At 31.8% G+C, this 13,979-nt stretch overlaps 1 protein-coding gene across 1 annotated transcript in view; it reads left to right on the top strand.

Moving 5' to 3' along the window:
* Positions 1-13,979, top strand: part of CPNE8 (copine 8) — a 176,231-nt gene that overhangs the window by 140,537 nt on the left and 21,715 nt on the right. Inside the window, exon 16 of the mRNA XM_081058554.1 lies at positions 5,627-5,754. Coding sequence (XP_080914680.1) covers positions 5,627-5,754 — 128 coding nt within the window. The remainder of the gene's footprint in view (positions 1-5,626; positions 5,755-13,979) is intronic.

Below are 13,979 nucleotides of genomic sequence, written 5' to 3'. Positions count from 1 at the left end.
ATAATAATACAATTTATTAAGTAATTACTGAGTTTTGATCTAAGTATATTATACTCATTTTCTTAATAAAACTCCTCATTTCATAAAATTCCTATGGAGTAGGTATATCTTGGCTGTCACATTACATCATTCTAGCACGTGCCATTCATACTGAATACAGTAAGAAGTGTGCACCCAAAAATTATATAACTCAGCTCAGAGGCTCAGAGGTTGAACCAGGGTTCCAAAGGACAGGACTTGAACACAGATCAGCTTATTTCAGAATCAATGCTCTTAACCAACTACTAAATCACATTGTATAAAAGTACCTATAATACAGCTACTCAGAAATGTGCTTTGTTAAATATATGTGTGTGTGTGTGTGTGTGTGTGTGTGTGTGTTTTTCCAGAAGCTTTTAAGCGATATTTTATTTTTCTTAAATGTATGTATTTTTAAATATTTAAGTATTTTAATATGTTTATTTCTGTACTTATCCTTACTTTTCTATTTCATCACCTGCACAGTTTCTGAAAAGTTTGCTGGAGGGTTTAATTCTTTCTCCATGAAATAGTCCATATGGCACACTCCCAATGTCATCTGAAAATGAGTATCTGTTGGGATTTTGTGTCTTAGAGAATTAAAATCTTTCAGAAATTTATAAGATCACAAAAATCACTCATGTGATCCTAAGTCTGAAGTGCCTCCGGAAAAAGGTTACGAGCTATTTTAAGCCTAAGAAAATGAATAATTTTGTTAAACTAAATGAGGTTTATTAATTTTCCTTCCATAAGTTTTTTCTCACCCTTGTGTATGATTTTTTTTCCCTTTATCTCTCCATCTAATCCTCTTCTTTTCTGCTTTTTCTACCTCCACATTCATTCCTTGTAACCAAACCTATGCAAATATCTACTGATAAAGAAGTCTTTTTTCTTAAACTGTTCTTTGAACCCAACTCAAATCCTTATAGGGTAGAGTCATACCCCTTTAATTTATGAAAAATAGTCTCCCAAATGGATAATGAAACCAACAATCATGATGTTGATGATGATGATGATGATGATGATGATAATGCTTCAACTTTAATATTACTTAATTGTTATAACACTTTAATTTTTTTCAAAGCACTTTTGTTTTGAAAAACTTAGCTAGCAAAGGTTAAGTGGATCTTCAGTGAGACAGTATTTGACTTGATTTCAGCTAAAGTATTCTATATTTACCTCAACCTAAAAACCTGCAATATATATCCTGTAAGTGCCAAAAATAACAAATACAAAAACTTCAGTCCCATGTCACTCTGCACTTAATGTACTACTTAATGTTAGCAAACTTTCAGGTTTCCCTAGTAAGAATTTGTGATATGCATTCACAACCGTTAATCTATTTATCAAATAATCTTTCAGATGGCAAAGGAGCCCTTTGAAAAAATTAAATAATCCCTAGTTGATGTTTTGCGTTAGCTCAACCGCTGAAATTGAGCTTTGGTGAATCAAAAGGATCTTAGGTAAACCACAGCTTTTCATGTGAAATTTGTATAAAAACCAATCTAGTCAGAAAAGAACAGGGGTTGAGGAAGTGAGGGAGGAGGAGAAGTGAGGAGCAAGGAGGGGAAAAGAGAGGAGAGGAGAGGAGGGGAGGGGAGTGGAGGGGAGGGGAGGGGAGACTTTCTAGTATTGCCAGGCTAGCACTTTGGGTTGTGAAAAGGTTGAATCACTGCTCTTCTCTCATGATTCTTGATGACTCCTTATGGTGTTATAACTGAAAATACGTACAGGGCTTTAGAGGAAGTATTTGTAATGGGCACGTGGCCAGTGACCCATAAAAGGCCTTCTGCATTGATCAGTAGAGAAATGCTACACCTGTCCAAGCAATTTCTCCTACTAAATAATGTAAAAGCACTTGCATGCTTTTCACTTATTTTGGCATTTATAGGAATCTATGCAATTTAATATTTATGTATCTGCTTTTTCTTTCCACTAGATGCTAACAGCGTAACAACCAAGGATCCTTAACACACTGTATGCACAAAAGAGCAGCTCAGTAGATGTTTGTTTATTGAGTTAAGGGGAAAATTCTCTCAGCTTTCCCCTACAGTAAGCAATCAATCTCTGAGCAGCAACAGTTTCAAAGAGTAACTGCAATAACAGCCCCTGAGAGTTTCTCTTCAGTACCATTTTGTCAGCATGTTAGCCCTGTTGAAAAATATTATAGGCTGTGGGTAACAATAGACTATAGGCTTCTTGCCCAGAACTGAATCTAACTTCCCAATTACAGTCCCTTGGGGAGCCAAATGGAGGGATAGTGGGTGAAAGCTGGAGAGCCCTTCCCACTTAAGTCTGCGCAGTGGGATTATTGCTCATTTTAAATTCTGTTCTATATATTACTCTACATGTGCTCCACAAATTGACATTCATCACATTAATAAATGGAAACGTTGTGGAAATATAAAATAGAGCATCCATTGCTGTCTTCATTACTATGAAACAAAATTGAATGCTCTTTTTTCACATCCTGTGTTTTTTGTGCTGGATCCACATACGAGTTTATGTTACTTTATTTTAAGAGCAAAAAACTAATTCCTGGCATGATTATTTTAAGAAACGAGTCTTTAAAAAGACTTAAAAAAACAATTTATAACTCATTACAACTTTGTTATTAAGAGGAAAAAATCTCATATTAATGGTTGTAAATTATTTAAAATAATCCTGATGTAATGCAAAGCATGTACTTAAAAGAATGTATAATTTTATGGAATTAAGTATTCTTATCATCGAAAGCATATGAGAAAATCTTAGAGCAATTTATTATGGAAGTAGGACTAATACAGAAATCAGTGCTTTAAATATTCCATAATGATGAATGGAACATCCAAAGATTATCTTTCCACTAAGAAAAATGAAATAAGTGAGAAAAATGGTGACCTTGTAATTTCAATTCCATAGAAATAGAGGAAATAGTTTTATAGAAATATAAACCCCAGCCAATTGTCTTTAAAAAGACAATAAAAAAGTAGCTTAGAATTATTCTGTTTGTAATTATTTCTTTAAAGCAGACATATAATACATTTTTATGCCCAAAATCAATAATCATTTTTAATTTTAATTACCTTTATGCTTTTCAAGGGAATAAAGCACTGTAAAATTTTACTTAAAAGCAAAGTTAAATAGGTCAGCTCAGATTAATATCAAAACCCACCATTAACTGCTTTGTGCTAAATATTAAACTTGTACATTTTAATTTCAATCAATTGATGTAACTAAATTTTCTAATATGAAGAAGCCTTTTATTATTTTTATGTTTTTAAAAATTTACATGAGGGTTAATTAATAAAAAGTTGGAAGAAAAGAAGCAAACAAAAGAAAAAAGTGGGTATAAATCCTTCTCTCACAAATAGCAAAATTGAAGTTGTTGGTACCAGCTGGCTTAGTTTCCTAAGATCCCCGGTCTTTCAAAATGTTTAGGATTTCATAAAATGGTGGCATAATGGTTGGTCTCTAGAGTTAGTCTGTATGGATTCAAATACTAGCTCTCTCACTGGTGTGACTTTTGGGTAAAATATCTAAGCTCTCAGTGCCTTAGTTCCTTCGTCCGTAAAGTAGGGATAGTAACAGTGTTTTATCTACTTGTTTAGAGTTGTTATAAAAAAACTAATGTATATAAGTATTTTTAAATAAAGCTTGGTATTAGAAGTTCAATTTTAGTTATAAATTAGCAGTTGTTGTAATTGTTCACATAAAAACATGCATGCTAAAATTATTGCTTTGTTAAAGTATAGTTATTGTCCTTATTGTTTTTAAATATATCTACAAATTTTATTTCTATCTCCTCCCTTTGAGAGATAGAACCTAATTCCCCTTCCTTTGAGTATGGGCTATACCTAGTGACTCATTTCTAGCAAATAGATTAACACAGAAGCAGTGGTATGCAACTTATGAGACCAGCTTATGAAGGCATTGGGACTTTTGTCTTGCTCTCTCTCTTTGATTGTTCATTCTGGCGAAGTTGATGGCCATGTTTTGTGAACACCTAAGCAGCCCTATGGAGAGTCCTTGTTGGCCCTCTATCAGTAGCTGCATAAGTGAGCCTTCTAGGAAGCAGATCTTCCAGCTCTGGTCAAGCTGGCCAGATGGCCACATCTGTACTTGACTGAAAACTCATGAGAAATTCTGAGGGGGAACCACCTGGCTAAGCTGCTGCTGCATTCCTGACACCTAAAAAATGTGTGAAATAATAAATGCTTAATGTTTTAAGCCACTGACTTTTGGGGTAATTTGCCACATAAAATAGATAACTAATACACTGCCTTATTTGTGGAATCTGGGCTAGGAGAATTCAACCTAATAATAACAGAGCATTTAAGGTATGACAAAGCTAGACCAGGTCTCCTAAGGGGAATTGTCCCCTTAACTCAACGGTGCCCTACTGGGTACTCTTTTTCAGAATATGAACTCCTTGGTGACAAGCTCCATTTCCCTTGAGCAAAATGAATATATTTCTTTGATTTCTTTCTACCTTGTCTTGGTATTTCTCATACCAAATTCCATTCCCTCTGACCCTTTCTCCAGTTACGGTTATCAAGTATGACTTGAAAATGTTCATGTGGCAGATATTTTACATTTTTTCTTCTGTAAGGTAAAAATTAAATGGATAACATTTTATTTTTAATTTTAATACATTGCTACAGAAACTTGGAAAATATAGAATAAAGAGTGAAATACAAGTCACCAATTACTATATTTTGCTGTGTATAATGTGCTCCTGTGTGTAGTGTACACCCACATTTTTGGTCCAGACTTTCAGGGGGAAAAAATCTTTCATTTTAATTCAAATTTTTATTTGTTTATATTTAGGTACTTGTTTTTTGTATTATAAAGGGATTTCAGCATTTATTTTTTAACCTATTATGGTACAAGAAATTGTATGTAATAATTACAAAACACAAGAACAGATACAAGAAACAAGAAATGTTATGTACCGGTAATAAATTTATGATATTTATTCATCATAGAAGGCCAAGAACTCTTCATCATTGTAAGTTCAAAAAATTATCGTTTTCCAGGGTATTATTTTGCATACGGATATCATTATTGATTTCTAGAGTTACACTTTTAACTTGTAAGCATAAATAAAAGAATTGAAAACATTTATGTAGATACGGAATTAGTACTACCCATATATAATGCACATCCTTATTTTTTCCCTCACAAATTTGGGCAAAAAGGTGCACATTATACATGGCAAAATACGGTATATAACCACCCAGAGTTAACCACTCAGTACTTTATTTACTTTTTTTCAAGGTTTTTGTGTGTTCATCTCTACATATAGAAAGACTTGTGTAAAATTAAGACACTATTTATTACAGAATGTTGTGATATTCAGCTTCTCAAGATGATATAGAATTTTCTCTTGCCCCATTTTTGAACAGTATCCATTTTAGTGATTGCACATTATATCACCATATCACAATCAATGTAATATATTGTAACCTATTGTTGACCACTTACATTATTTTTTTGCTATTACAAATATATAAATGAGTGTTCTTTCAAAAATTCTTTATGAGTATCAATGTTTATTATTCTTTTTCAATTGATTGTTATAGACACTATTAAGTTTTTACTGATTTTTGCCTGTAATGTTCTGCAGAATGGGAACCCTCAAAACCCCTACTGTGATGGCATTGAAGGGGTCATGGAGGCTTATTATAGGAGTCTGAAATCTGTACAACTGTATGGGCCAACCAACTTTGCTCCTGTAATTAATCACGTAGCGCGGTAAGTAGAAGTACACAACATATTTATTCTAATGTACTGGACCATAGTAAAATCATTACATGATTGTTATCATGACCCCACAGATAAAAGTTATTTCCTTCTAATTTACCTCCAAGAGAGTGAGGAAAAAGATACACAGTAGAAAGCATCTCCAATGAGCTATCAGGATACTTGGCTAAAGATTTACATCGAAATCTCAAGTGAAGAAATATACACTGGGTTATGTTAAGGACCTGCATTTGTTCAGCCAAAGAAAAAAATTTTTTCTTTGAAAAGACATCCATGAGAGCAATAACAAGATCAATCATGATCTGAACTGTGTAAATTATTCATGTCTAATATCACGTTTCATAGTAGCATAGAAGTAATAAGAAATTGAGCTCCATGAAAATGACCAAAGCCATTCAGTGATATATAGGGCACATTATTTTCACCTCTCTGAAATTAAAATAATAGAAAATTTTACAAATTCTCAGAGCTCTACCTGTATATAATACAGAGTTTTGAGATCAGAATGTAATTGCTTATGATTCCAAGTACACGTTCTGGAAAAAAAATTTAATGTGAAAATCTATATATATTTGCTTATCATTTCTTCATTAGTGCATAAATAAATTAGACTTCACTTTCATAATTCCTAAAAAGTTTGAGTTGACCCAATTGCAAATTCCATGAAATCTTGCCTTATTTTTAGATAACTAAAAAATTATAGCTCTTGTATTCTTCCTAATATTCAATCAGCACTTAAAAACTTACTACATTTGGATCAGTTTATCAATGCACAAAGGCAATATGAAACCTCAATTCTCTGTTGGAAGGTTCTGGAAGTTTACCATGTCCCTATTGGACATCATGAGCAACTTAAATGTGTTCTACTTTCCATTATCTAGGACATAGACAAGATGCTAAAATACCCCGGCACCCAGGGCTGACCCCAGTGGAACTCTCCTGTGAGATTCCACCTCAGGTTGATTTATCAATGACCATTCTCTGAGTGTGACCCTATAACGCAGGTTTTCAAACATTTTTATCTACAATCTGTACTAAGTTATAAATTTTACATGTCAACATTGGACACACACAAGTAAAAAAAAAAGGTTATTTATGAAATAATATTTATTATCTCATATTTTCTCTTTATTTCCATGGTATCTTATTCTTTCCTATTATTTTTCCAATGCAAGTTTTGACCCAAAAAATGATTTAAAATATTTAAAAAATATTAATGCACAATAAATTATAGTCAACGCTCACTTCACATACTACCATACAAATCACTGTTTTCTATACAAAGATAAGAGGAAAATGATAGGACTTATTTTGTGTGAACTCATGGTGGTTATTATAGATCTTCTTATCAGTGCTTACCAATTAATTTTGTATTTTTGTCCTGGTATGTGTCTACTTTAAAAGTTAGGCTTTTAGATATACAATTTCTAGGTGCATTTCTGTATACCATTTAAAAATACAGGCTCCACATGGTTCTATTACCATTTTTTATATTTTGTCCAGCATTTTAAAAATTCTCAAATATAGGGATAGTTGCCAGCTAAGATTTTCAGGATCTTTGAAAATAATCTGGGATATAATAATTTCTTATTGTTGTTTTTTAATGAAAGAAAATAAGAAACCCAGTAAGATATTGCTTTGGGGGAATCATTTCTTCCTTCCAATACAATTTGAAGTTTCATATATATAGTATTTCTTATTATGACTCTATATAAGAAATGTCTTTCTCTTTTCTCTTTGAGAGTTTTGTTTTATTTTTAAGTTTTTATTCATTCAGACAGAAATTGTAAAATTATCAAGTAAAAGACAAGTTACTACTTGTTTCTAAGATGTTTGTGCATTTGTCACTCTTAAACGCATTTCAACTGTACTTCACCATGCTTATCATATAGGAGGTAAGTACTCACCAAATGTCTAATGAATAAATTATGTGTGTGTTATAATATTTGTCGTTAAAAATTATTTTTTGGAATGTCAAAAGCAAATGTTTTTTCCATACTTTCTTATTTACTTGATTTTTGTTCCGTTTCAAAACGTGAGTTTTCTTTATTGGTAAAAGCGTAGTTTTTTGTAATACTTTTATATAAGCATCTTGATAAATGCTAACTCTTACTCTTTTTAAAAAATAATAATTTAAGTGCATGCTTATTTCTAGAATTAAAATCTATGTCATAAGACTATTGACTTTTGAGATAATAATAATGAGATAACAACACAGGGAAATAGTCAAGACGCAAGGCATCAAGTTTGCAAAACTTGAAGGTTATTTTTGCTCTTCTGGGGCTTTCCAATCCCTTGCTTCTAATTCTCTGCCTTCTCAGTCCTCGTTTCACAGAGTTGTCCAGGGAAGAGCATTTCAAATAATGTAAAAAAAAAAAAAAAAAAAAAACCCTACTCAACAGCTATTGATGCCTTGTCACAAATTTAAGTTCAAACACTTTCGTGTTCAAGAACTTGCAATCTCCAACTACCACTCACCCATCCAACTTCATTTTTCCTCCATGCTCTCCCAAATGTGCTACAATTCAGTCATAGAGAATTGCTACTTCTGGTCTGTGATGTCATTCCCTATATAGCTCTCATCGCACTCACTAATTTGATCCTACTCCATTGTTACATATAGATCTTTTCCAAATTGAAGAGAAGAAATGTGATTTAACCTCACAACACTTTATACTGAGAAATCCATACCTGTTTCTTTAATTGAATTTTCTGAATGCCATACATTATGAGTGTATTTTAATAAATAAGGTTATAATAGGAAACTAATGATAATCCTTAGTCAATCTTAATGACCTGTGGGAAATATGATTGTGACTAATACCTACTATATCAGTCAGGGTTCACAGGGGAAATGGAACCAATAGGATCTACGTGTATAGATAGATAGATAGATAGATAGATAGATAGATAGATAGATAGATAGATAGATAGATAAAGAGATTGATTTTAAAGAATTGGCTTATGCAGTGGTAGGTGCTGGGAAGTCATAAATTTATAGGGCAAGCAGGCAGTTTGTAAACTAAGGCAGGATTTGATATTGTTGCAGTCTTGAGTCAGAATTCTTTTTTCTTCAGGAAACTAGTTTTTGTTAAAGCCTTCAGTTGATTAGGTGAGGCCCACCCACATTATCAAGTAATTTTGTTTCCTTAAAGTCATCTGATTGTAGATGTTAACCACATCTACAAAATACCTTCATAGTAATACCTTGATTGGGGTTTAACTAAATAACTGGATCTTATAACCTAGAAAACTTGACACATTAGACTAACCGTCACATCTACCAAAAGAAATTTATTACCATTATGTTGTAAATTGAAAACAAATTTAAAATCAGAGAAATACTTCTAGGTCCTATTGTATATGAGTGTAATAATATATATAATGTCTATAGCACTATATTTAAACCTCATTAATCAATAACAGTAGGAAGAAAAATGTTAAGGAAATCATGTGTTTATAGATACATCATTTGACTATAATGGAGGTTTACTCATCCCCTGATTAATCTCAGTTTCCTATTGGATATGGAAGTTACTACTTTCACATTTCTGTTTAGGTCATTTTTTCCAAAGGTTTATTTTCATACCTCAATAACTTAAAATTATCTGTAATATATTTGTTGGTATATTTGACCAATTTATTACTTCACAAATAAACAAATATACTAATGAAAATATCAATTATCTTTTCAGTCTATCATGAAAATGTCACTGTTTTTTTTTTGCTTGACTTAAATAATATTCACTGTTTCCTAACTGATAGTCCTTTTTTTCCTGTGCCTAACCAATTACTTGTTTTGAGGATGTCACATTATACTTTTTAGAGAAATCTATCAATTTCTAATTATTGGCAATTTTTTTTCTTTTGTTCTTTTTCTGATATTGAGAAAGATCCAGGATCCAGATAATCAGCTAAAGTTAATTTTCACTTTTCAGGAAATGACATTTCTTTATTTTGGAATGTCCATAACTAATTTTCAAATTAATCTAAAGAATGTGTTGTATTTCTTTCATTTGTATGATCAATAATAATAAAATCAAAATAACAGTCATTATTGAGCTCATAATCGATCTCAGGCAACATATTTAGTGTTATAATGTAGATTATTTCTTTTAATCTTCGCAACTCTAAGAGGTGACAAGAGTGTTGTTATTCATATTTTACTATTACAATGTAGAATGGCCATTTGTGGTGGAGCTAAAATTCCAAATAAAATAATCTGATTTCAGATTACCATGTTATAATGCCTTGCATACTTAAACCTTTTTATCTCTGCTACAGAGGTAAAGACACACAAAAGAAAGTGCAACAAAACAACCAGTTATGTGGACACAGTTGGTCACTTCATTATACTGCCAAAAGTAGTTTGGAAAACAACTTAGTAACATAAACATTACTGTGTTACTTTGTATTGAACTGTTTAAACGTATTGCTTTATATAGCAGCTTTATATAGCACGAAGGTTTAATTCATTGTGTATGTCAAAATTAAACTACTTAAATAAAACATTACTGAGTCAGTTTCTTGTTTTGTTGCCTTCTCTAGTCCTGTGAACTAATGAGCAGAAAGAATATTCCACAAATCTGAGCCAACCATTTATGACTTTCTAAAAAAACAATCCCAGAAACATATTTCACAAAGACTCCAAAGAAATGTGATTTTGGGCACCAAAACCCTGAGAAAGCTAACCTCTCTCCCTCAAATTTGTCAGAGTAATATTAAAATATAACTTATAGATTGCCTATATATGAAAAAAGACAGTGGGCTTTCAATAATAAGAATTTTATGATGCAATTTATAAAAGGCTTCATCATTAGGTTCTTTTAAGAAGCAAGCTTATTTAATACATTTAAAATATAATTTGAATCTGTAAGTCTGTATATCAGTGCTACCTTTTTGAAGATTAGGATGTGATCAGCATTTAACTTTCTACTTTCTACATTTCTGTAGCATTTAAATTACTTTATCATAAATATATAATACTTTTAGTATAAAATATGATTTTGTTTGAAATTTAGATTAACTAGCAAAGTGCAACGGTATGTGAATGTGTAGAGTAAATACCAGAAAAACAATGAGTAGTTTAAAATGATTGATTTATGGTGCTGATGGTGATACAGACTAAAATGGATTGAATAGTTCTTTTGTAGAGGGGAATTTATTTTCAAAGCAATGTATCTAAGCAATAGTGAGAGCCACACGTATTCTCACATATCTTTGTACAGCATTAATTTTTTTCAGTTAACAAATATAAAGCACTAGTGATTCAAATGAAAACCAAAATGTAAATGAGTTAAATGCACCAATCAAAACATACATAGTGGCTGAATGGTTAAAAATACAAGATCCAACTATATGCTGTCTATAAGACACTAAACTTAGATTTAAGGACCAACATAAGCTGAAAATGAAGGGATAAAAAAGCTATTCCATGCAAATGTAAACCAAAAGAGAGCAGCAGGGGTGTCTATATTTGTATCAGATAAAATAGAATTTAAGTGAAAAACTGTCACAAGAAACAAAGAAGGTCATTACATAGTAAAAAGGTCAACTTATGTGATTTTGTGTGTGTGTATGTGTGTGTGTGTGTACGTGCGTGCATGCACACGCATGCAAGGTATGATTAAACAATACGGTCAATGTTTAAATAAAAAAAATATTATTATAGTAAAAATCACATTGCCATTAATCTCCCTCAAAATCTTCCCCCTTGCTTTGAACACACTTATCGTTCTTGCCACTTTCTGAAGCAGTTCTGGAAGTCCTCTTTCCTGAATGTCTTCAGTTGTGCTGTTGTTGCTGCCTACATCCAGAATCATTCTGACTTTGGGGAAGAGCCAGAGGTCACACGGTGTCAGATTTGGTGAGTAAGATGGATGAGGACACACTGTCATGTTTTTATTTGACAGAAATTGCCATATACCAGAAGTGATGTGTGACGTGGAGCGTTGTCATGATGGAGGATGATTTATAGCACACTTTAAAACACACCTTCTCTCAACCGTAGCTCACACCTGACTGACTGCACCGAACAAGTTGAAAATTGTCACACAATGTTGCCAAGGTTCCTTGCGCCACTTCCCATATTGAAGATCCCTGCCTTTCTGTTGGCTGGCACTCGGCAGCAGCATTCACCATATTTTGTGACCACAATGAAAGGTTTTGTGTCACACATCACTTCTGGTACAGCAATTTCTGTCAAATAAAATATTACCATGTGCCTTCATCCGCCTTATTCACTAGATCTGGCACTATGTGACTTCTGGCTCTTCTCCAAGTCAAAATGACCGTGAAAGGTAAACATTTTGAATAGAATTAGGACATCAAGGCAGCCACGACATCACAACTAAAGACATTCATGAAAAAGGACTTCCAGAACTGCTTCAGAAAGTGGCAAGAATGATAGGATAAGTGTGTTTGAAGGGAGGGAGAGTATTTTGAGGGGGATTAATGGCAATGTGTCTTTTACTACAATAACTTTTTTTAAATTTAAACACCACATTATTTGATAACACATCAAATATTTATGACATATTTATATGTCATATATATATTTATATATATTTATATATATTCATATTTATCATCATATATATTTATGACATATATGTCATATATATTATATATGTAATATATATAATATAGATAATATATTATATATGTAATATATATAATATAGATAATATATATTACATATGTATTATATATATGTGTGTGTATATATATATATATATATATATATATATGTAATTCAGCCTTAAAAAAAAGGAACACCTGCAACAACATGGATGAATCTGGAGAATGTTATGCTAGGTGAAATGACACAAAAAGAAAAAAACTGCATTATCTCAATTATATGTGGAATTTTTAAAAGTTGAATACATAGAAGCAGAGAGTGGAATGGTGGTTACCAAAGGTGGAAGAAGGGGAAATAGGGGAGATATTGGTCAATGGGTACAAAGTTATTTTATGTAGGTTGAATAAGTCTAGAGATCTAATGTATTGTATGATTACTGTGGTTAATAGTATACTGGATATGGAAATTTGCTAAGAGTAAATTTCAGGTTCACTAATTACACACACACACACACACAAACTATGGTAACTATGTGAGATATGTTAATTAGCTTGACTAATAACCATATATATATGCCAAAAAAATGTATACAAGCGGACTCTTTGGTCAACGTTGCTCAAGCAGTAGTTTGCTGTAATCAAAAGTGTCTGGATGCTTATGGTAATGACTTTGAGCACCTCATGTAATTTCAGAAGTCACAAGGGACTTGTATTTACCTTTTGTTATCGGTATATATTATTACAATTTTAATACACTTTTCCTTTATTAAAATATGTATACAGTTTTGGCACCCTCTATATATGAATATATGAATATAAATATATTCATATATAATTTAAATAAATACAACTTATTAAAAAGAATGAAAAAAATTTAAAGGATCAATTCACAGAAAGATATAAGTATAAATATGTATGCACCTAAAATCAAGGCACCTAATTTATATAAGCAAAAACTGACATATCTGAAGTGAGAAATAGACTGCAGTACAATATTAGAAAACTTTGATACCTTACTTTCACAATAGATAGATAATCCAGAAAATCAATAAGGAAACAGCAAAATTGAGCAACTCTCTAGACCACATGGGCCTAACAGATATTACAGAACATTCCACTCAACAGCAGGAGAATACACATTCTCTTTTCAAACACACATGGCATATTCTCTAGATTAGATCACATGCTAAGTCACAAAACAAGTCTTAACAAATTAAGAAGCTTGAAATCATTCCCACATATCTCTTCTGACCACAATAAAAACAAAACAAAACAAAAAAAACTATGAATCAAAAATAAAAGGAAATCAGGAATACTCACAAATAAATGGAAACTAACAATAAACTGTCAGAAAAGAAAATAATCTCATTTACAATAACACCAAAAACAATAACATACTTAGGAATAAACTTAAGCAAGAAGGCAAAAGACTTTTACACTGAAAACTATAAAACAACAATGAGAAAAATTAAAGCAGAAACAAATAAATGAAAAGACATCCTGTCTTCATGTATTGCAAGAATTAATATTGTTGAAATATCCGTACTATGCAAAGTGTTCTACAGATTCAATGAAATACTTATCTACATCCCAATGGCAATTTTTTTTTGCAGAAATAGGAAAAACAATCCTAAAAT

The sequence above is a fragment of the Rhinolophus hipposideros genome (genome assembly GCF_964194185.1).
Source record: "Rhinolophus hipposideros genome assembly, chromosome: 9".
Taxonomy (NCBI): Eukaryota; Metazoa; Chordata; class Mammalia; order Chiroptera; family Rhinolophidae; genus Rhinolophus; species Rhinolophus hipposideros.
Note: the sequence above shows the minus strand (reverse complement) of the source record. Positions and strands in the feature narration are given on the sequence as shown.